Source organism: Chanodichthys erythropterus, chromosome 8 (assembly GCF_024489055.1).
Source record: "Chanodichthys erythropterus isolate Z2021 chromosome 8, ASM2448905v1, whole genome shotgun sequence".
NCBI classification, from domain to species: domain Eukaryota; kingdom Metazoa; phylum Chordata; class Actinopteri; order Cypriniformes; family Xenocyprididae; genus Chanodichthys; species Chanodichthys erythropterus.
The window spans coordinates 21,149,434-21,170,877 of NC_090228.1; the positions used below are offsets into that span (position 1 = coordinate 21,149,434).

Here is a 21,444-nt window from a genome sequence, read left to right on the forward strand (position 1 = left end):
GATTGGACAAAAATTTTCCATTTTCCCAGAAGTTAAAGACTATGGATTTAAAATATAAAATGTGTAGTGTAAGCCTGTTTCTAAGAATATATAAGTTGTGTATACCTGCTATTTTAACTTTCAGGATTCTAGCGTATAAAGCTATCATGATTCATGGAATTACGCTGCCTTCACATGCTCTCAGAATTATTGTAAATTACGAATTTCCTAGGTAAAAATTACACATGAACGCCTTCCCATTTCGAACTTGAACTTGAATGCGATGAGCTCGTAATCATGACTTCAGAAGTGGGACTTATCAAATTTCCAAAAGCATGTAAGCATGTAACAGCAACAAAAATGTTTGATTCATGGGGTCTTTAAGTCAGACCAGTAGTGTCAAACAAGTTTGGCAGGTCAAAAACTGGAAGTAAGCACTCATGAAAACTAAGTGGCGGTCCAGAACAATTTTTCCTGGTAGTTCATGGAGTTCCCCTTTATGTTCTTGTTCACACATAATTGATGCCTTTTTATAGCACAATAATGAGAGGAGAACATAAGCATTATTTGACATATGAGTAAAATATGCTAAGGTGGTATAGTGTTAAAAACAAGTTTTAGCACTGCAGGTTAAAATATCAAGGAAGCCAGGCTCTGGTCAGATGTTCAAACACACAGCTGTCAGTAAATGTTATGTCAGCCACAGGTAACCGCCTCCTAGGTGCTTGTTCCCATGGAAACTACAATATTTACAAACATTCCCTGATTTTTTTTTTCTTTTTTTCTGTCAACGCGGAAAAAGAACTCAACTTCATTCAGATTTCAGTCAAATCGAGTAGGTTAACCAAACACTGGAAGATAACCAGATAGTCCCGTATTGGGTTGCAAAGAAATGTTTGTCTTGTTTTTTTTTTTTTCGTTTTTTTTTTTTTTCTGATGAATGTCCTTGTTGAAAAAAAAACCCAGCATATGCTGGTTAGGTATGTTTTGAAGCATTTGAGCTGGTTTATGCTGGTCCTTAGCTGGTCATGAGCTGGTCAAGTGCTGGTGCTGAGCTGGAGCTAGTTGCTTAGGACCAGCATTTTACCAGCTTAAACCAGCTCAAACCAGCTTCCAAATGTTGCGTCAAAACATACCTAACCAGTATATGCTGGTTTTTTTGGTGTCTTCTTGTCCTAAATTAAATTCTGGTCAATATTTTCAAAAGACTGTCATCTGACAACAAAAACACACACACAAAACAAATAGTATTTAGGCAATAACTTATAGGCCTACCCTGGCTAATCAAAAAGCATGCAATCATTATTCCCTACTAACTGCAACGTGTGACTCAGAAGTGTCAAACCAAAGTCACCACAAAAAGCTTCATTTCTGAAGAACCCAAAAGTGTGTCCGCTGGTTTTGCAGTGTCATTATATTTCGTATGCCAGGATCCTGTAGTTTGCATGCTAACGTGAGGGAAATAGTTTGAGCCACACAGTGTTTAATTGACGGCATTTACCAGAAATGGAACCAGAATGTGTTTTTGGAAGATTCACACCAGAAACCTTTGAGCCTTTTAGCTTTCTTTGGGGATATTTTGAATATCTGCTTAGTAATTAGCATATAGCTAATTCGAGATCACCCACATTTCATACAGACTTTGAGTTACAGATCACATTGTTAATGCACAAAATGCTGCAAGAAAATAAAATACAGGAAAAAACTGATGTACTGGAGAACAGAACAGCTAAAGTCAGTCCATAAACATGCGGTAACTGCCACGTGGCTATATGTAGTCAAAGCGGAAGCTAGCAAAAGCGCGATTACGATATGATTTTTGATAAGACATGATGATTTAACATGCAAAAAGTGTTGCCTCAGACGTTGCACTCTCAGTCTCGTAGAACCAGACATCTGCATATATACACTCTTTCACATGAACATATAGTCGGCGTAAAGCTCTTTGTTAAATTCTCATTCTCTCTTTTACTCTCTCTTACTCTATCTGCATTTTCATGTCTCTCATTATGGCTATTACAACAGTAATGAGCAGTAAAGGGCAGTAAAGGGCAACAGGACATTCCAACACGTTCATATTTGCAAAACTGAACCTGACGTGAGTGTTTTTAAACCAAGATGTTATGCTAACAGAAGGAGCCATGCCTTTTATGTATAAACAATCATTTTTTATATACACTTATATAGGGGAAAGTTGCCGTTTTTGTTATTTTAAGTGAATATACATGTGAAAATGTGCTTTTCTTCTATGTGTCTGTGTGGGTCCTTGGCTTCACTGTGGTTTGGGGTTAGTTCCTCTTTTATTTTTTTTTTGGACTTCACAGAGAAAGTTTCTTAGCATGCTAATGCGCCATCAGCACAGGCTGCATGCAAATGTACGAAACCACACCAGCAACTAAAAACAAAATGTATGTAGCTCCTCTATATTCACTCCGTTGAGAAAAAGAAACATGCAAATGTAACGTACGACGCTGGTTGACAGTCCGTAACTGCCCTGTGTAAAATTTAGCATGATGCTAATTTAAAACTAACCTTTATTTGTGTATTACTAATGTTTGTTTTCTACATTCACATGCCTGCAAGATTGGACATCTTAACCATGATGAAATATTTTTGTCATTGTGTGAGTACTGCATTGGTTAATGATGAATGTTTCTTTGAACTTAGCGAGCTAAGCATAACATGGTAAAATTATTAAAGATAGAGTACTATTAAACATATGTATTGTTCGCATTACGTATAATGTTTATGTTAACAGTTCTTCTACAAAGTGAACGCTTTATAATCAAACAAGAACCCTTAGGGCAGGTCCTTTCTTACGACCCATAAAAACTAATGGAGTGAAGACCATGGAACAGTAAGCAATGACCCTGCAAACCCACAATGAACCACTGATCAAAGGCAGCTGGTAAAAAAAGATTTCCTCTTCATGTAACGAATGCTTTTGAACATTTTTAATGTTCCTGCATTGTCTCTTGTTGATGTGCAGGGCAGATTTTGGCAACTACAATTTTTATTGAGCATGTGCAATCTTTCCCCTACAAAATTGTTCTGACTTGTGGTATTAACCATTATGCTGAGTAATTTTTGACTGGGATATAATAATACAATTTGGCAAGTAGTTATACCCTGTGTGAGTTTAACTAACATTTTTGGGCAAAAGAAAATTCTTTCCGGGTCAAAATGACCCGAACACAACATTTATTTCAGTTCAGAGAAATTCAACTTTCTCATGATCCAAATTGCATTGAAAACTTACCCTTTGGATGCCAACGTATGCCTCATTGCACCACAAAACCACTTATTGCAGCCTTATTAGTTTCTTTTCTCTACAATTTATTGTGCAGTAGCAGCCACAGGCTGAGGGTATTTTCTGCTGTGGTACCTTTTTCACTATTCTACCCATAAGGCTTTGCTTCTGTTAACCATGTTTTTTTTCATACTTTGCTCTCTTGCAAGATGTCTTTAAAGTGATTGCTCTCTCTATGCAAATATAAATTTCATTGCCATATTCATTGCCTCATTCAATTTGCAGTATCATTGGTTGACATGAGTTCAAGTATACTCACCGGACTGCACTGTTTTTGCCGATTTTTTTTTAACTGAAGAGAAACATAAAATTTGCTTAGGTTACATTTTTCATTGAAATTTACAATATTATGTGATGCACTACATCGCTGTTGTCCAAGATAAATCATGGATCGAATTTGTTATTGTCAATTTGTTCATACAGACCTGAAGCATTTGTTTCTTCAAAATGTAAACCGATTTTATGTTCAACATAAAATGGACGGAAAGATGAATTTTAGTCTCCATACTGCAAATACTCTTATTTCTGTCCTGACATGCTAACAGCAGTGCTGATGGAATGTCAAACTCAAATTGGTAGCGTGAGGAGTTTTAGGCTGTGTGGAGTCGAGTCCCTCACAACATGTCTGTTTATTTCAAGGCTTCCTGTTGGTATGCGGCCAGCAGCATTCTGGGTAAATCTAGAGGTGTCCTTGTGGCTAGCAAAAGCCATGTGTCAGATATCACACATACATAGGGCCATATACCCACAAAAACTCACTCTCGCATTCACACACCAATTAGTATGCAAACACGCAAAAAAAGCGTTCACCGTTGTGTCCTTGTATGATGTCAACAGAGATTAAACTAGTTTATTATTTTCAAAGAGGAAAAAAAATTACGCAACAAAAAGCAAGTCTTTTTTTTACACTAGTGATTATTAAATTTGTACAACCATTCAGTCTGCATTACATAAAGAAATAATTCTACATCTTTGTTTCTTTCGTATTTTTGGTACTCTGAATTATACATACAAATAACAAATACAGGAACTTTTTTCACAATGCATATAACCTGGGCCCAAAGAAGTCTTTCAGGTGTATACGTGAGTGTGTGTGCGTGTGTGTATGTGTGTGTGTGTGTGTGTGCATGTGTGTGTGTGTGTGAACACAAACCAATTGCCCAAGACCTATAACACATCCAGAAGAGTAGCTGGAAGTCTGCGAAACAGACCTGACTACAAGTTTTAATGCATTACACACCATTTCCTTTCTACTTTTCTTCTCCCTACTTCTCATCTCCTACTTTTTTCGCCATTCGGATAGAAATCGTGGCCACGTTGCCACGCCGTTCCATCTTCCAGGTTTAAGTCGTACCCTTCTTATCATTAGCTGCCCACTGGCATTTCCTGTCCTCGCCTTTTTTCATTTTGCTCTTTAAAAAAGTCTTCATTAAATGTATTTCAGACAATTTTTTTTACAAATATATGCAGAGTTCATCTCCTGTTGTCATTCACAGCTCAATTCCTCATGTCTCACGGGGGCAAAGAATAGGAGATGCGTAGAAGAAGAAGAGGAGTAGGTTTGGGAATTAGAGAAGGTTAGTTTAAAGTCTCGTAATGTTTGTGCCTTGATGCCCACAGGAAAGATGGCATTTGTACACAAATGAAGGTTGACATCAGCGCGAGGCTTCATGGTTGGAGGGGCGATGAAGAAAGTTATTGTCTTTTCTCTTTCATTCTCACTGTCTCTCCCTCATAATGCGGGTTAGGGGGTTTAAGCGGGGCATACCGAAGTGGAGAAGGGGTCTTGGGGGGCTCGTAGCTCAGACGGAGCGCGTGAGAGAGCTGGTTGAAGGTCGGAGGGTTGCGGCGGGTGACAGGCTTCAAGGTTAACGGTGCTTTGAGACGTCCACCGTCAGGAGATTGGGCGGTCGGAGGTAGCAGGGTGCTCTAGCCCATCGCCGTCACCATACTGGAGGGGTGGTGGGGGGCAAAGGGCAAGCTGGAAGAGGGGTGCATGGGGGTGGGCGTGGTCAACATGTGGCCGGAGTGTGAGAAGGGAGGGAACGAGGTCATGTGACGCGACAGGGCGGCTGGGCTGAAGGAACTGTTCTTTTCCATCAAGCTTTTGGAGAAATCCTCCATGCTATCATGGGACTTTTTGCTCTTCTTGGACTTGCTGGACATCTTCCTGTTCCGGGTCTGGATGCCCTCCTTCTTCATGGTGAGTGGTCGGTTGATCTGTGAGGAGAGAGAGATGGCAGACTTTAATAATGGCCATGGGACCGTCCTGCTTACATAAGACAGGAGCATAATGGAAAAACTTAATTTTCAATTTTAACACTTTATTGCTATGAGATCGGTTCTTCGTATTTCAGAAGACCTAAATCCAGTTATGTTTTTTTTAAGTATTAACTTAATCTCAGATGTTTCTCCTAAAAATTCCTAATGAGAAATAAAAATAGACACAAAGGAGGCAGTTGTTGATATATGGTCAAATTAATGTGGATAGCATAGCTCAGATCATTTGGTCTTGGAATAATGAATTCCTAAAGAAATTTCTGACTTTTGAGTATCTTGGTATCTTGGCAAATCAAAGCACAGTTTGAGACACTGTAAGAAACATCCGAGAAGCAGAAGACCTAAAGGCATTCATTTATGTAACCTCATGTCTTCATGTCATGTGAAGAAGACTTTCAAAAAAAAGTTAATGTGATAATGTGCTTCTTTTTGTCCGTACAATGAAAGTCAAAGGAGACCGATGTTGGTTTGCACCCTACTGACGGCCATTGTATGGATGAATACAGTTGAAACATTCTTTAAAATATTTTCATTTGTGAACCACAGAGGAAAGAAATTCAAACAGGTTTGGAATGAGTATATAATGACAGAATATTCATTTTTTGGGTGTCTTATCCCATCTAATCTTTGTAATTGCTGTCTTGGAGAAACAATTGAGATATTAAACAGTTCTCATTAACAATTTCTCCTTCTTACGGGAAAGTTGGAAGCTGACACCACTTTAAGTTGCGGTTTTTGGGATTAGGATTTGGTTAAACAATGAGGGTCACTTTACACACTCGTAGTGAGACCCTTTAATGCTTTTTTGAGTCCAAGCATGTTCTAATGGTATGTAATAGACCTTCATTATAACACAGATACGTCAGTTTCTTTGTTTGAGTGAGCGTGTCTGTACATACGAGTGTGTGTGTTGGGTCATATCAGGACTAGGCTGGATTTAGCCTTTGGTTCCCTAACGCCAGGCATGGACGATGCCAGTCTTGCCAAAGAGAGAAACCCCAGACTCTGGCCAGCCGGGTTCAAGCGCAGTAACACTGCCATATCCTTCTGCCAAAGCCTGCCACTTTCACCCCATAATTGGACTGCTTATTTCTCTCTCTCTGTCTTAAAACACTCTTAGATGCTTTGTGCAAGAGCTATTAAGTGATACTAAGAAGCATTTGTTTTTGAGTGTTAATGTGTTTGATTGTTTTTAAGACTTAATAAGCTGTGAACTTTCTACTGTTATTTCACCATTTTGATTTATATAAGACTGATAAACCCCATTTTTAGTAAATTGTGAGTAAATGTTGAATCTAATCATTTATTTCTGCAATTTCTGAATTTGTAGCAATGAACTCATTTGTTAACAACTAACTGGATTATATCAAAAATATATCTGCAAGAAATTCTGCCACACTGTACTCTAAATATCTGCATTGACGTCTGTTATCGGAAAACCCATATTGGCTGACCACTAGTGTAAATGCAAGCGAGTGTACCAGTATGTGTGTGTGTGTGTGTGTGTGTGTGTGAACTCACACCCCAAAGCAAAACTGTTAATTTAAAACATCACAGAAAACACATGCTTTTAGCCTTCGGCTATAAAACACTCTTATACGTTATTCAGTTATGCATTTTGGGACTTAAAATGACCACATAAAGAAACTGAGAAGGAAACGGGTCAGCTGTCTAACCCCAGACTGACAGACATACAAATACAATCACAAATCAGTTCTTTTGACAAATCCCTGTCGGCTCAATGAGAGATGGGAGTGGTTGTGATAATGCAAACATGCGAGTTAGTGAAGAACACTCTGGAGAGAGCTCTGCTTAATTTAGCATGCAAAATCTGGAATTTAATTCAAAGCAGGCCGACCTTAACAGAAAAAGGACGCACCAAAGCAAACTAATTTTCCAATTACCCAAACTCTTGGTTGTTTCAAACGATAATACATGTTGTTTGTTTCCCTGATAGCCTAAGACTTTTTTCTCGAGTTCTTATGAAACAGTCAAAACCAACATGGCAAAATTATTTAAAAAGGTGCACTTGTGCGACTAGTAGGGGAGTGTAACGGGAGCGTGGGGCCTCAAAGTGTGATGATACAGGATACCAGAGCTGATTAGGTAGAATGAAAATGTTCCCCGGCATATGTTCAACATTGAAATACCACCAACTGAAGTGTAATTCAATAGTACAACAGTACTAGCAGTTTAGCTCCCACATAATAGCAATAAAAATAAATAATAATATGAGGAAGAACAAAACAAATCTCTGTGGGTAATTGACTCTAACGTCTAGAGACCATTGGGGAATGTTTAAAAAATGTTTCATGGTTTCAGAATGGGCCCCTGGGGTCCGAAAATCACATTAATGACTACAGTAGGGCCAATCAGACAGGCTTTGGAAAACACAACGAATCTGAATGAAACAGATGTGATTGATTGATTGATTAATGATTATAACGGTTGATTAACATAAATTCGTAGTCATTTTTGAGTAGTCAATGAGTAGCATGAACCTTTCAAGTGAAAGATGTTGTGAATGTTGTGAAAGAAAGAAAGAAAGAAAGAAAGAAAGAAAGAAAGAAAGAAAGAAAGAAAGAAAGAAAGAAAGAAAGAAAGAAAGGAAAAGAAATGGCATGACATGAAAGGAGCCATCATGCAAAGAGAAGATAGAAAATATCTTACTAGATAAGTGTAAGACAGCTATGGAGCTTACATTGTGTAATTTGTAATAGAGGCCGCAGGCATTGCAGACGGGATCGCCGTTCGCATTTCTCCGCCACAGTGTCGTCGTGGTCGTTTGACAGTTTGCGCATGAGGTCCCTGCTCGTCTGGCAGCGGACTGATGGACACACACAAAGAGGAAGAATCACGGTTATTACACTCATAATATAATAACTTAAGATGATGATTACATTCCTACAGTGTTAATGGCCCCCAACCCTCCTGTTTCCTGAGCTTGCAAATGGTTTTAAGCGATGCAGAAATATGTCAGGGGAAAAGAGATCTCCATAACACTGGTGCCTTAAACTCACGGGTAAAAATAGTGCCTTGCACACATGCCCTCTCAAACCTAAATATTTACAGAGGACATGAAAGCGCTGGTTTAAATAGTGCCCATTAAAGCTGATGACATTTTCCCGTTAAATGATGGAGAAACAGCGGCTCTGCATGAAATGGATCCACGTTTAAACATCAACCTTCAGTTAGATATTAGCCATCTTTATTCACATCAATATGCTGCACTAAAATAGCTTGCTCTAAATTAACATGCATTGATTAAAAGCAGTTAGAATTATTAATTATAAGCAGTTACTGACAATTATCATAAGTAAAAAAACAAAACAAAACAAAACAAAAAAATGAAAACTCAAAAGAAACACAATGAATTTGTAGGGATCAGCAACATATTTTGAAATGGACTATGCAGAAAGAAAAATCATGTGTTTAGGGTTAATACAGAAATGCTGAAGTAACGTTCTGCAGTTCATAAATGTCGTTTAATTCAATTTAAAGCCAGACTGATAATCAGGCGCGTGACTGATTGACGTGGTCGATCGACTTGACGTTATTATGATTGGCTGCTTTTTTCGATCGTTTAAATTAAAAAAGACAGCTAAATTGTATTATCAAATGAATTAAATTCAAATACATTAGGCAACATTTAGAGAACAGCATTTGTTCTATAAAAGGTTATTCGTTCCTGTTTTATTCTTCTTCACACTATTATTTTCTAGAGATCAATCTAAAGTCGTGACTCCTGTCTGCGCGTTCTCGCCCGTATGTTTAGACTGCGGGAGCGAGCGCTGTTGTTCGAGGAGTTTTATCAGCAGCGCTCAGATATCCGCCAGTCTTTTCCTGGGAAGTCGGCTTTTCACATTAGAGAGGGAGAGAAGGCCAATGCCAAAATAGCAGCGCTCGGACTATTTCTCCGCGCCTCAAGAGCCTCGACTCTATCCAAAGCCTGAAGAGAGAGACGTGCATGTCTGGTGCTGCCAGGCCATTGAAAACACATCTCTTTCTCATTTATTAAATCCCTGTGAAACAGTGTCCCTGATGAATCGCACATTGTCAGAATTGAACCTAATTTCTGCAGACATATTTGACCTGTTCGGGCTGATCGCCTCCCACGCGTACTCATTTGAGATAAGCGCTCGTTTCACAACACTTTGAAGTCTCTCTGTGACAAATTTCGTTATGCTGACACGTAGACACAGTGTCAGCAATATTTGCGATAAAATAAAATTGTCCGGGGATTTGTGTCGAGCGGGAAAAAAATAAAATAAAATAAAAAATAATAAATAAAAAAATAAATAAAAATTGATACAGAAAAAAATAAACATTATTATTATTGCTAATAATAATAATAACTGCTATTGCTTAATCTAAAAGAAACGAGACCTGCGCTTGGCGAGTCAATTTCTTGCAGCTAACACTTCTTCCTGGGTAGAGAAAGAGAAAGACAGAAGTGTCATTAATACAGTGCTATAGAGCCACATACCAGCCTCCGCTTGGGCTTGATGAGGGGTCGGTTCTGTCCGTTCATCTTGTGGTATAGTCCGCAGGCGTTACACAAATAGTGACCGGTGCCATCCCTCCGCCACAGAGGAGTCGAGGTGGCCCCGCAGTTAACACATTCTCTACCCTCTGCCAACAGAGATACACACACGCATGCACAACTGATTTTTTAGAACCACTAAAACACACTTCCATGCACACGTATAAGCACAACTACACAATCCTATAGGCCATGCCACTAGTGAGCATACAGTGGCCGCCAGTCGCTTTGATTGGTTAAAAACAGAATAATAAATCAATCAATATTTTACAAACAAAATAATTACTAATAATTAGATTAATATTATACACATATTGGACACATAACAATTACTAATAATTCATTATTTATACAAAAATAAATAAATAAAAGGCAATATAAAAATACACACATTAAAATGATCATTGGTAAAAGATGAATATGGAAATGCATTAATAAAAAATTATTATTATTATTATTATTAATGCATTACCAAATAAAACATTATCTAATATGACATCAACTTCTCAATCGTCAAATATGACATCATCTGATAAGATCTACAAATAACTTAGCGGTTCTAAGTAGGCAATGCTGTGAAAATGTATTCAGAGGTTTTATCAAACGTATCATGCTCTAAACAACGATGCCTTGAAAATACTGCATCATTCATTAGAAGAGGGAATCGCAAATATAATATAACTGGATAAACTCATGACTCAATTTCCAAAGAAACAACCTCCCGGTTCATTAAACAACGTGGCTAGGAATAAAAGGAGCTAGATTTTAGGCTGAAATAATGTTAAATAGATTCAGTAACAGTAAGTGAAAGCGTCGGTCTAATTAACTCATTGTGTAACCTGCTCTCTTTACGTAATTAAAACACCGTAGCGTTTGATTGGCATTCTTTCCGTTTGACTGACAGGTGAAGGGCGCGCGCTTCACATGTTCAGTGACCCACGCCTCCGGTCGCTCCGCTGAAACGAAAAACAACCTCGCCGTGCAGCCCCCCTGTACCTCATTCTGCCCTCATTTGTGGCGCGAGACACTTTTGCTCTACAAACTGCCCCAAACCCACAAAGCTCGCGAGCATATTACCACAGATAGTGACACACGCAATAACGGAGTGTTCTACTGCATCTACAGTAGAGCTTGTATACATGCTTTGCTTCAAAAACAAACCCTAAAAAGAACAATACTGGAACTTTAGTGTTCTATGCTTACTGTGCAAAATAGGCTGTTTATTCTAAATTTATAAAAACCACAGTAACACCAATCGAGTTAAATAATAATGATTTAAAATTTAATTAAAAAAAGGAATAACAATTAGTAACACACAAGTTAAATTAGGCTATAAGAGATTCTATTTCTTTATCATAAAACCTATCGCTATGAATAGACCATGATTTAAAAATGGTCCGTTCGCTAATCGCATTTAAAAAGCTGGTTGACCTTTTGAAATCATTTTCTCTGTGTGTTTGGATAACACTCTGTCTGTGCATGTCGGCCGTGCATTGCGCCAGCTCATTCGTTATTCCGAGCGATCCGCGGCGCATCCGGACTCTATCAAAGTTTCTGCGCAAAGTAAACAATGCAACTGTCGCGTGCAGCAGTCTGAAAATAATTGGATTAGCTTAAACATATAAACGCGAGAGAGATGGGGCCGTGAACTGCGAGGCACAAGAGGAGCAAGAGATGAGAGAGAAAACACACACACAAACACACACACACACATACACATCTACATCCGGAAAACCCTAGCGCTCCGCTTTAAACGTGTAGACTCATCTGCATATGCTGAGCGACGTTTAATAAATCAGGGAAGCTAATTCCGCTTTGTATCTAGATGAAATTACATATAATATTCTCCAAAGCGGAATATAATAATGAAATAGTGTAAGGCAGGCGTGTTAAAAAAATCTTTAATTTCTGTAAAAGAGAAAGTAAATTGCGCATTGATTATTTAAACTGATACCACAACAAAAAAGATGAGATTACTGAAAATAAATCAATTAATCAAGCGAACTGGATTTTAACGTTTCTCAAATGAATATTAATTTCACATGTATGTTTATCATTAGATTTATTTTAAATAAATAGCCTTATCTCTGTGTGATATCACAAATCAGATTTAAGGAGTAGAGTCATTGATGCTCTTTGAACAAGGGATGTGGAATGTACCCAAATTTGATAGCCAAGCCTTGGCACAGACAATAAAAAAAGACCATAACCAAATCAATAATCCGGGAACTGGATAACCTGGGAGGCTGTTTTTGAGGAAAACGAATGGCAAGTGCACAATAAGAGAGCTTTCAGAGAAAAAGCTATTGCTGAATGATCTGACTATGATTATGTTAGTAAAATCAAAGGGTAGTAAAGCGCACGCCTACCTGAACAGGACCTTGTTTTTGGTCTCGTTTTGGAACCATAACTAGAAGAGGACCCACCTATCAGGCTACTTGGTGGGAAGAGCCCCGGCCCGTAATCGGACACATAGGAAGGGTAAGTGGCGATGGGATGGTGCGCGGAGGACGCGCCCGCTCCGATAGAGGCCATGCTCCGACTATGAGCCGAATCCAGCTTCATGCTTTCGGCCAGAGACACCTGGTACTTAATGCACTCTTTGTCCTCCTGCCGTACGGATGAGCCCGAGCCTGACGTGGAAATTGAGGGGTCAGGGGACACATCTTTGGGTGGAGTGGGGGGAAAGGTGAAGAGGTGTGGGCTGGAGTGGCCAGCGGACAGCGAGGAGGAGGAGGCTGGGGGGTAGACGGACAGAGGCCCAGGGGAACTGTGATGCAGGGAAGTTTTGGGGAAAGGCCCGAGGTTCCAGGGGGAGGTACTGTGGTGAGGGCCGATAGGTTTACTTCCATCGAGCCAAGGAAGAGAGCCGTGCAGCAACGATGGGCGACACACCTGACTACCTGCGGAAACAAAACACAAGCCTGCTGTTAGGACAGGACGAGGCTGTAGGATTCGTTACATTAAGAATGATTAGAACATTTTGTAAACACAGTTGTTGAACATCAAATTATATCTTTATGTATATATAATATACTTTTTCCCCAGAAAGATATGTATCGGCCTACATTTAATTAATAGCAAGATATTCAATGATTTTTACAACAGCGCTGCAAAACCAGGTTCATTTCAAACATTTTCAGGCGCTAAAACCCTTTTAGCAACGGCCATTTATTGCATGAAAGAACTAGTGCAACTTGACTAAATGAGTAAAACTGTGAAACTGCACGTAAAGGCCTAGATTACATCTGAGAGGCTTTCGATGGCGCTGAGAAGGGTCCCAATTAACAGCCCTCACGAGTTTCTCTCTTTCAAAAGACTTTCGATATCTTACCCACCAGTATCTACTGATGATGCACGGATTTTGATAGTTTTGATATGTTTAGAGCAGGGGCATTTCAAACGAGAAACAAGGTCACGCTTTGCCCCATTCCGTTCAGGAAGTCATGTCAATAAATTAAAGCAATTTTTCTTCCGCACTAAAATTCAAGTACCTAGTACAAGGGGGAAAATGCGTTTTTGAAAATGATTTAATCAAAATCATTAAATTAAATCTCAGCCATCTACTGCTAATATAAATATTTTCACCTTATTATATATGATACCATCCTATTTTTTTAACTTGTGTGTTTTCGAATAACACTGCTCGTTCACATTTAATTTTTTTTTTATCACATTTAAATTTAATTTAATTTAAAAGGCTTTCTAAAATTAATGGAATACGTTACATTATCTAATAACCTAAAAAGTAAAATAACCATAGAATACTAGAAAGATGTGAAACCAGTGACACATCACTTCAGGTAAGCCGCACGTAAACTACAAAATGACACCGTTCAAAAGAGTCAGTTGCATTTTTAGTACAATCCTAAAAGCAGTTTCTGTCCTATTATATATTAATAATTCAGTTAGAACATAGATGAATAATGTAAAATAACTGATGATAAAATTAGGACTACTTACTGTGAGGTGGCGGTGGGTACCTCTGCACGGCCCGAACCGAGTTCCCGTAGTACGGGTGGTTGCTCTGTCCGTCGATATTAAACAATACATCCACATCTTCCGCAAGGGGATACTGCGACGGGTCCATGTAGGAGTGTCCCAGTCCTGGGTGGTGTGTCTCGGGATGCTGGCCGTTAATGACCGGGTGATGATGGGTCATCCAACGGGGCTGCTCCGGACTTACTTCCATCGTTTTCTTTTTCTTTTTTTAGCAAACGTTCATACAATCACCGATACACACAACACGAAAGTTCAAAAAGTCCAAACTCCTCCTTTGTTTAATCCACTGGTTCGATTTATTTATTTTTTTACTTCCGATCACCTGAAATTGAACAAGACAATTTGTTTTACAAAGTCCGTCCGTTCGTTTGTGTTCTTTCTGTCATTGGCAAATTTTCAGAAGCTCGTATAAACTGAATCCGTTTGTTCAATAAACGCGCTTTAACTTCTGAAAGTCAAATGCATTTATACTATTGTTGGTCATAAGTCCGCGTACGCATCCAAACGCGCGTCAAGTTCCGCAAGTTTTTCTGTTGCGCTGCGTAGACTCAACAAGTGAGCTTGTCGGTTCAGGCCGAGCCGGGTCGATCTGGATAAGTTTTCTGCCTTATGACTGAACACAAGTTTGATCAAATCTGTGTTTATGCGCAGTAGTAACCCTCTTCCCTCTTACTCTATTTCCATCCCTCCCTCTATCTCTCTCTCTCTCTCTCTCTAGTGCTCACTCCCTCTGTCTCTGAATGCACTGCTCTCTCTGTGTTTTTTTACAGTGAAGGCATTCTTTCAGGATGGCGCCAGTCAGCTCAATGCTCGCAGACAGCTGTGGCGCGACGCAACTTAAGGAGGGTCTGTGGTGTCATCAGCAGGGGCGGGGCCCAAACAGCCTGGACTAATTGAATAAAGTGGGCCAGGGAAAGATGACCAGGAGCTGCGCCCAATTCTGCTTCCCATTCATATACAGAATGGAGTAATTTTTTTTTTTTTTTTTGAGTGGACGTCTGAACGTGTACATGTTAAACACAATATTTATAATAACACAAGCACGATAAATGCATTTTAGCTTGGTTTTAAAAATTATAATTAAAATTGATTCATAAATAAAGTAGCAATTATGATAAAAGTAAAGAATTTAAATCAGGACCGTGGCAGCGTCTGAAACAGAAACATAAATGTGTCTTCTCAATCTCTCCCAAAATGATTTCTTAAACTATTATTATTATGATTATTTTTTGGGAAGTGTTTATTAATGTGGCTTAGGTGCATAGTAAAATACATATATGAATAAAAATATACGGAACTATCAACATGTCCTAAAGGGAACTATCGTTCCACGGCCTGCTGTAGCACCACTGTATGTGTTATCAGTGGCAGCTTGTGTGGAGTGTATTCTCTTTTAAATTGTGACAGTGCGTCCTCTCGCGGTGACAAGCACGTTTTTCTAATGAATGTTCAAAAGGGGCTCTTAAACCCTGACTGCGACATAGTCATTTCTCTCTTCCTGCACTTTTAACACAGGCTTTCCCCGGCTGCTGATGTCGTGTTTTTTAGGCTATTCCTTGAAGGACACCAACCGAACGACTGCATCATTATTTATTTAAGTGTAACGCCATTACATGTAACGCGATGGAAAAACATTAGCATTTCAGCATGCGCGGTTAAAACTTTAACCTTAATATTTAATGGGAACGTATTTCTTCTGACAAAAGCCACATTAGGGAGCAGTTTCAGGTAGATTATTCGCTATTATTGTACTTGGTTGCGCTGTAATAAGGGGGCTTGGCCCTTAGGGTGATATTTTGTCTGTAATGCTCCGGTTTGGCCGGCCCGTCCCCACAGATTGACAAAATGTAATTGGGCTGCTCGTTTGATGCTCTGAAATGCGCTGAGATGATGGCCAGCCCTGCCGACGCCGCTGGACGTGACGTCAGTAAACAGGCAGGAAATATACTCCACGCATTGGAGGTAAAATATGTGCTCTGCAAGCTTGTGTTTCTCTCGCGATAGTATTTTCTAGGTGTTCAGAAAACGATAAACCCCCGTGCTACTCAAAGAATGTGATTTCAACTGAAAAATAAAGCGAGAAAGAAATAATATTTTTAATAGGCTCTAATAATCACACTCATTTTCATTCCTTAGTGGCAACGAAGCTTGCCCATCATCTTAAAAAACGACACATTTGAAGAGAAACTAGATGAAAATGCTGATTCAGGAAATGTGTTTTTTCTCTCCCTCCCGTACGAAGAGGAAAGCCTCTTCCTTCCCTAGTAAAGACCGAAGTTGGATGGTGTTGCACTGGCTCACTGTCATTGTCGAGCTGTCAGCGGACGCGTGTAATGATCCGCACGAGCTATTATCCCGCGCGCGAGCGTACATTAGAGGTACTCGAAGGCAACACGCGACGGTAAAAGTGAAATCCTGATTATGTGTTTTGTTTCTTGACTGAATGTCTTAAGCTTAGTGCGCGGGACATGGATGGAAGCCGTTCCGAACACTACAGGCACGATGTGTCAAGAGTTTGGGAAGTATTCGAGGCGCCCTCACAAGAAAATGTTGTCGTTTATCATACTTCGTGCTGTCAAAACAAAATATGGACTACAATCCCATTATACAGCTGTAAAGTGTTACACAATGAAAAGGCAAAAGAGAAATAAAAAAAAAAATCTATACATAAGCGCTATATATAGACCTATATATATAATCATATAGTCATATAGATACCTAGAAAGATGTGAAACACACTCACACATATGTGTGTTTGTGTGTGTGTGTGTATATATATATATATATATATATATATATATATATATATATATATATATATATATATATATATATATATATATATATATATATATATAATGAGGGTTGGGAGGTATGTTAAATCAGACATTCTTTTTAGCTCGGGCCACCATGAGGCTGATTCATTGACGGCACAGTAAATCGGTGGCAGACAGCGATACTGGGTCAGGTTGAAGATTGGGTAGATAATTTGTGAATGATTATGTCAGGCAAGGCAGATTAAAATCAGGAGGCATCACACTTTTCACTGTGGGTGAGAACTTAAGACCCGGCCGTTTTATTTTAGTCTATCCTATAACAAGGGTTAGAAGATGTGCGCTGATAACACGCTTTGTTTTTATCGAGCACCATTTATAAACACATAAAACCTTTTTGTAATAATTTTGCTGAAGTGTGTTTTTGAACGGGCGAATAGACAATAAAATCCGAGAGCTGGTCAGCACAGTAGCCATCATAAATAATATGGTGCACAATAAGAATAATAATAAAACAAACATGCAACTGCAGCTGCTTTTATTATTAGCAGTGGTAGGAACACTGCTGTTGTTGTTATCTTTTTTGTGACATACAATTTAATTATATAATACACAATCAAAACAACTGTGTTAGGCTACTTCTCATCCGCTTTCATTTTTGGTTGATCTTGGAGGCGAATGCGATTGTTATCGTCAGCTTGACTGATTTAGTCATATAGCACACACACACACACACACACACACACACACACACACACACACATATATATATATATAGGTTATGCACACGTTTACAAACGTATGGGGATGAATCAGATTTTAACGCAAGCCTCCATGACGTCTGTGGCTGGTTGAAGATGTGGGGAGATTTGATGAAAGGGTCGGCCTAGACTGCCCAGGTAAAGCTGTCCAAACAGAGCGGGGTGAACCAGAGGACACACACTTCACCCCAGCTACCGAATGATAAAGACAGGGAAGGGGGGTTCAGTATAGCGAAACATGAGCGGTACACTTGCAATATTCACGCATTTAAGGGCATGTTCGTCACATTTATTTTTAAGCAACAAAACGTTTCTCCTCTCAGTTACCAGCTGTGGAAAATCACAAAGGAGCTTAACTGTAAAACGCAATTTGGAGGGGGGGGGGGGGGGGTTGTTTTAAATTAAAACAATTTAAAACTAAATATAATATAGGCTAATTATTATTATTAATAATAATCATAATAATTAATAAAGGGTAACTCGGAACATTAAGGCGGAATGTGATTCATGTCAGCTACGTCGTCTTTTCAAGAACGAACTTTCTTTCTGAATTCGTATGCTGTGTGATGGTGGCCCATATAGGTTATACAGCAAATTCTTAGAACCCAGTCGAGGACGTGAAATTCTGATAGTTTTGTCATAATGAGAGTTTGACTTATTTCTAAGAACAACTGACAAAAAGGTGAGAGGGAAAAAACGCGAGAGCCTCGAGTGCAGGTTTTGTTTTTAATAACTCATAGCTCGAGAGAGAAACATCTAAAGACGGTTTTCATTTGGTGCTTATGATAGAAAACTCGACATATCTGCAACAATTAATTTCCAAAACATTCGTTATTTAGTTTCCATTGGTTATTCGTTCTCATTAATCCATCTCCGATATATTAGCCTTCGAAATATTAATCCGTTTGTTCGTATAACATCACCCTGTGTTCGGCTTCTTTAGGCCTAATGTATTTATTTGATCCCCACTGGTGCTCTTTGGGATGTCGCATGTAACAACTTCATAACTCAAAGGGGGTAAACAAAGAGGCACAGCGCAGGAATATTGTCGTTCAAACAAAAGTGCATCTCTTCCTTTCGGTCGAGTGCTGATTTGAGGACATGGTTTCAGATCATTTCACTATGCAGCTGAATGGAGTGGCCGGTCTCGTGCTATCAGGGAGAAACAGCTGTTTTACGCGCATTCAGCTCCAATCAATGGAAGCTGCTGCTCTCTACATGCAAATACAAACCAAACGAGCTTGCGCCCATGAAAGACGGCCTATGATGTGCCTTAATGTCGCGTCCTCTTCTCTCTGTTTTCAATTCTCTTCAAACCAGCAACACAAATGCATCCTCTCTCTTTCTGCCACACTCTCTCCCTCCCTCCCTACACACACACACACACTGGAAGCGCAGTTTCAGCAAATCCACTTCTCTTTATGACCCATTGCAGGGCTAATCAGATCAATTTCACGGGTTAAGGGAAGCATACTTGCTCACACTCAGGTGGTAATAGATCATTAAAATCCTTCATCTAGAGGACGGTAGGCGGGAAAATGACTCTTAAAATACAAGGGCGTCCATAAAATACCACCCCAATTGTCGGAAAGTGGACGTGGGTGCTGGTGAAACGCATAGCCTATATATGTGTCGGGTGAAATGAATAAGCTCATGAGAGCTGACATCTATACACGTCTGAAATTGTTAAATGACTGTACCACCCTCATACAGAAAAAAACATGCATGAGTGTCGATTTGAAAAAATATCAATTTATTAAACAGAGACAACCGCAAAACCAATGTGTATCTGCACCAAAATATGAAATGGAGGGACAAAGCATCAGAAGAGCTGGCATGCATAACGCTTAGGAACATGGAAGCAAATCAATGTATTCGACAGTTGTGGGAGCTAGGCTAATTGTGGAAGAGCTAGAAATTAGTTTAAAAAAATCGATGGAAAATATAAATCCGAATATTTACTGACCTGCGGAATTGTGGTTGACGCGTGGTCAGGCGTTTTTTTTCTGACGGGCTTCAGATGTGAAGTGACACACAGATGGAAGTGCCGATGGCATTTACAGCAGGAGAGAAAAAAACTAGGCTCCCTTTTTTCTTCTAGCCTACACACACTCACACTGACTCTCGCGCGCGCACGCACACACACACACACACTTACCGTACTTACTGTACACCAAGCGCGAGCTCTTCCGGGTCGGTGCAGGCTGCGGAGTAAAAACACACACTTAATCTGAATGGGAGCGATCACACGCGTCCGTAACGAACCTTTTTAACACAGAGAGAGAGGGGGACGTGGACGCACGGGCCGCGGAGAGGGAACAGGTACCGCCCGCGTGCGTTCGGTAGCACGCCGCTTTTCTCCTTGAGCCATAATAACGCAGTCTGATAGATGCCAGACTGATGCTCTATAATGCATGAGATGACTGATAGCGCCTGTCACGGTTTGACCATTTTATATACTATATTTTGTAAATAATTTTTAATCCGATATTCTATTAAAATTAACTTAAATACTGTTCGTATCTTTCCATTTAGTCTATGTTTTATATGAAATTGTAAATACGTGGAAAGAAATAAAACACAAAACGTAATATTTTATCCAGAGATATTTAACTAAAAAAATATTTAACTGAAATATGTGATTTGTATAACATAAATGCGATATGCTATTCTTCTTAAAAGCAATTAAAAGCAGATGCTGCTATGTACAGAATGTGTCCGTGTCGATGATTGAAGCCAATTCATAAACAAAATAGCCTATTTTATTGTGGCCATGTTGGTAGGTAAATCGAGATGTGATAATATCACATCTTCAGTAAGCTTTTTTATTATCGCTCTTTTATATTTGACGTTGTCTTAGTTGAAGTATTAAAATAGACATGGATATGGATAAATGTTCTGTTGCAGGTTTGCAGTGGAAACTCAAAAGGTCTTTGACTCTGTAGCCAGAGCCTTTGAGAGGCCTTTAAGAACGTCAGAAATCAGAACACATGCAATGTAATCGCGGTTCAGCTACACTTCCTATTCGAAATACAACCATAGTGTTTTTCTTCGTGTGATGTGCTGATTGCAGATGACAAGCAGCTGTTTCGGCTAACACGCCCATTTATTGACGGAATGGCTTTCTGTTCTCTTCATGGGGGGGTCTGGAGGGTGGGGTGGGGGGGGGGGGGTGAGGTTGGATGATGTGCAACAAAGAGAGAGAGTTAGAGAAAAGGAGATAGGACGGTGAAAAGGCCGTGACAAAGAAAGAAAGAAAGAAAGAAAGAAAGAAAGAAAGAAAGAAAGAAAGAAAGAAAGAAAGAAAGAAAGAAAGAAAGAAAGAAGACTTGTGTGAATTGCTCTCAGATTGCGTCGAGGCCAGTAAACTGATCACACCAATATCTGTCTTTGGAGAAGAAATTCAATTAAGGTCGTAAATTAAAGATAATTGACTGAAACGACACTATAAACTTACAGCAACAGCGAGCCAAAACGAGGCTCTTTAAAAAATGAATTATTCAATGTTTCCAAAGCAAGAAGAAGACCTCAAATGTTATGTATTTGATTTAATAATGGAATTAGGCTAAGGCACATCCAGAAGATAATGATTTGATAATCTGTCTCAGTCTTAAATAAAGTGCTTAGTAAAATAAACAGCACCCTAATATCTATGTAAAAATGTTTTTAATATGCGTCCATGATGAATGCGCATAGCCTGCTAGATGTAGCCTAATGAAACAAAAAGTCAAATGAAGAAATATTGCACAGATAATTAGAACATATAAATGTGATAAATACAGATTAACGTCAACG

The 21,444-nt window shown here is 39.2% G+C and overlaps 1 protein-coding gene across 4 annotated transcripts; it reads right to left on the reverse strand.

The window, feature by feature from the left end:
* Window positions 1-3,714: 3,714 nt before the first annotated feature.
* On the reverse strand, window positions 3,715-14,911 carry gata3 (GATA binding protein 3). Of its 4 annotated transcripts, none has more exons than XM_067392285.1 (5): window positions 14,076-14,911; window positions 12,539-13,015; window positions 9,956-9,996; window positions 8,271-8,396; window positions 3,715-5,509 (listed from the first exon to the last, which is right to left on the reverse strand). In XM_067392285.1, exons 1-5 carry the CDS (start codon window positions 14,302-14,304, stop codon window positions 5,219-5,221), a joined length of 1,164 nt encoding a protein of 387 aa, XP_067248386.1. In that variant the 5' UTR covers window positions 14,305-14,911; the 3' UTR covers window positions 3,715-5,218. The 4 variants fall into 4 exon arrangements, with proteins under 4 accessions (XP_067248386.1, XP_067248384.1, XP_067248385.1 ...); XM_067392283.1 differs by lacking the exon at window positions 9,956-9,996 and adding an exon at window positions 10,056-10,201; XM_067392284.1 differs by having other exon boundaries at window positions 12,482-13,015.
* Between the last annotated feature and the right edge of the window lie 6,533 nt (window positions 14,912-21,444).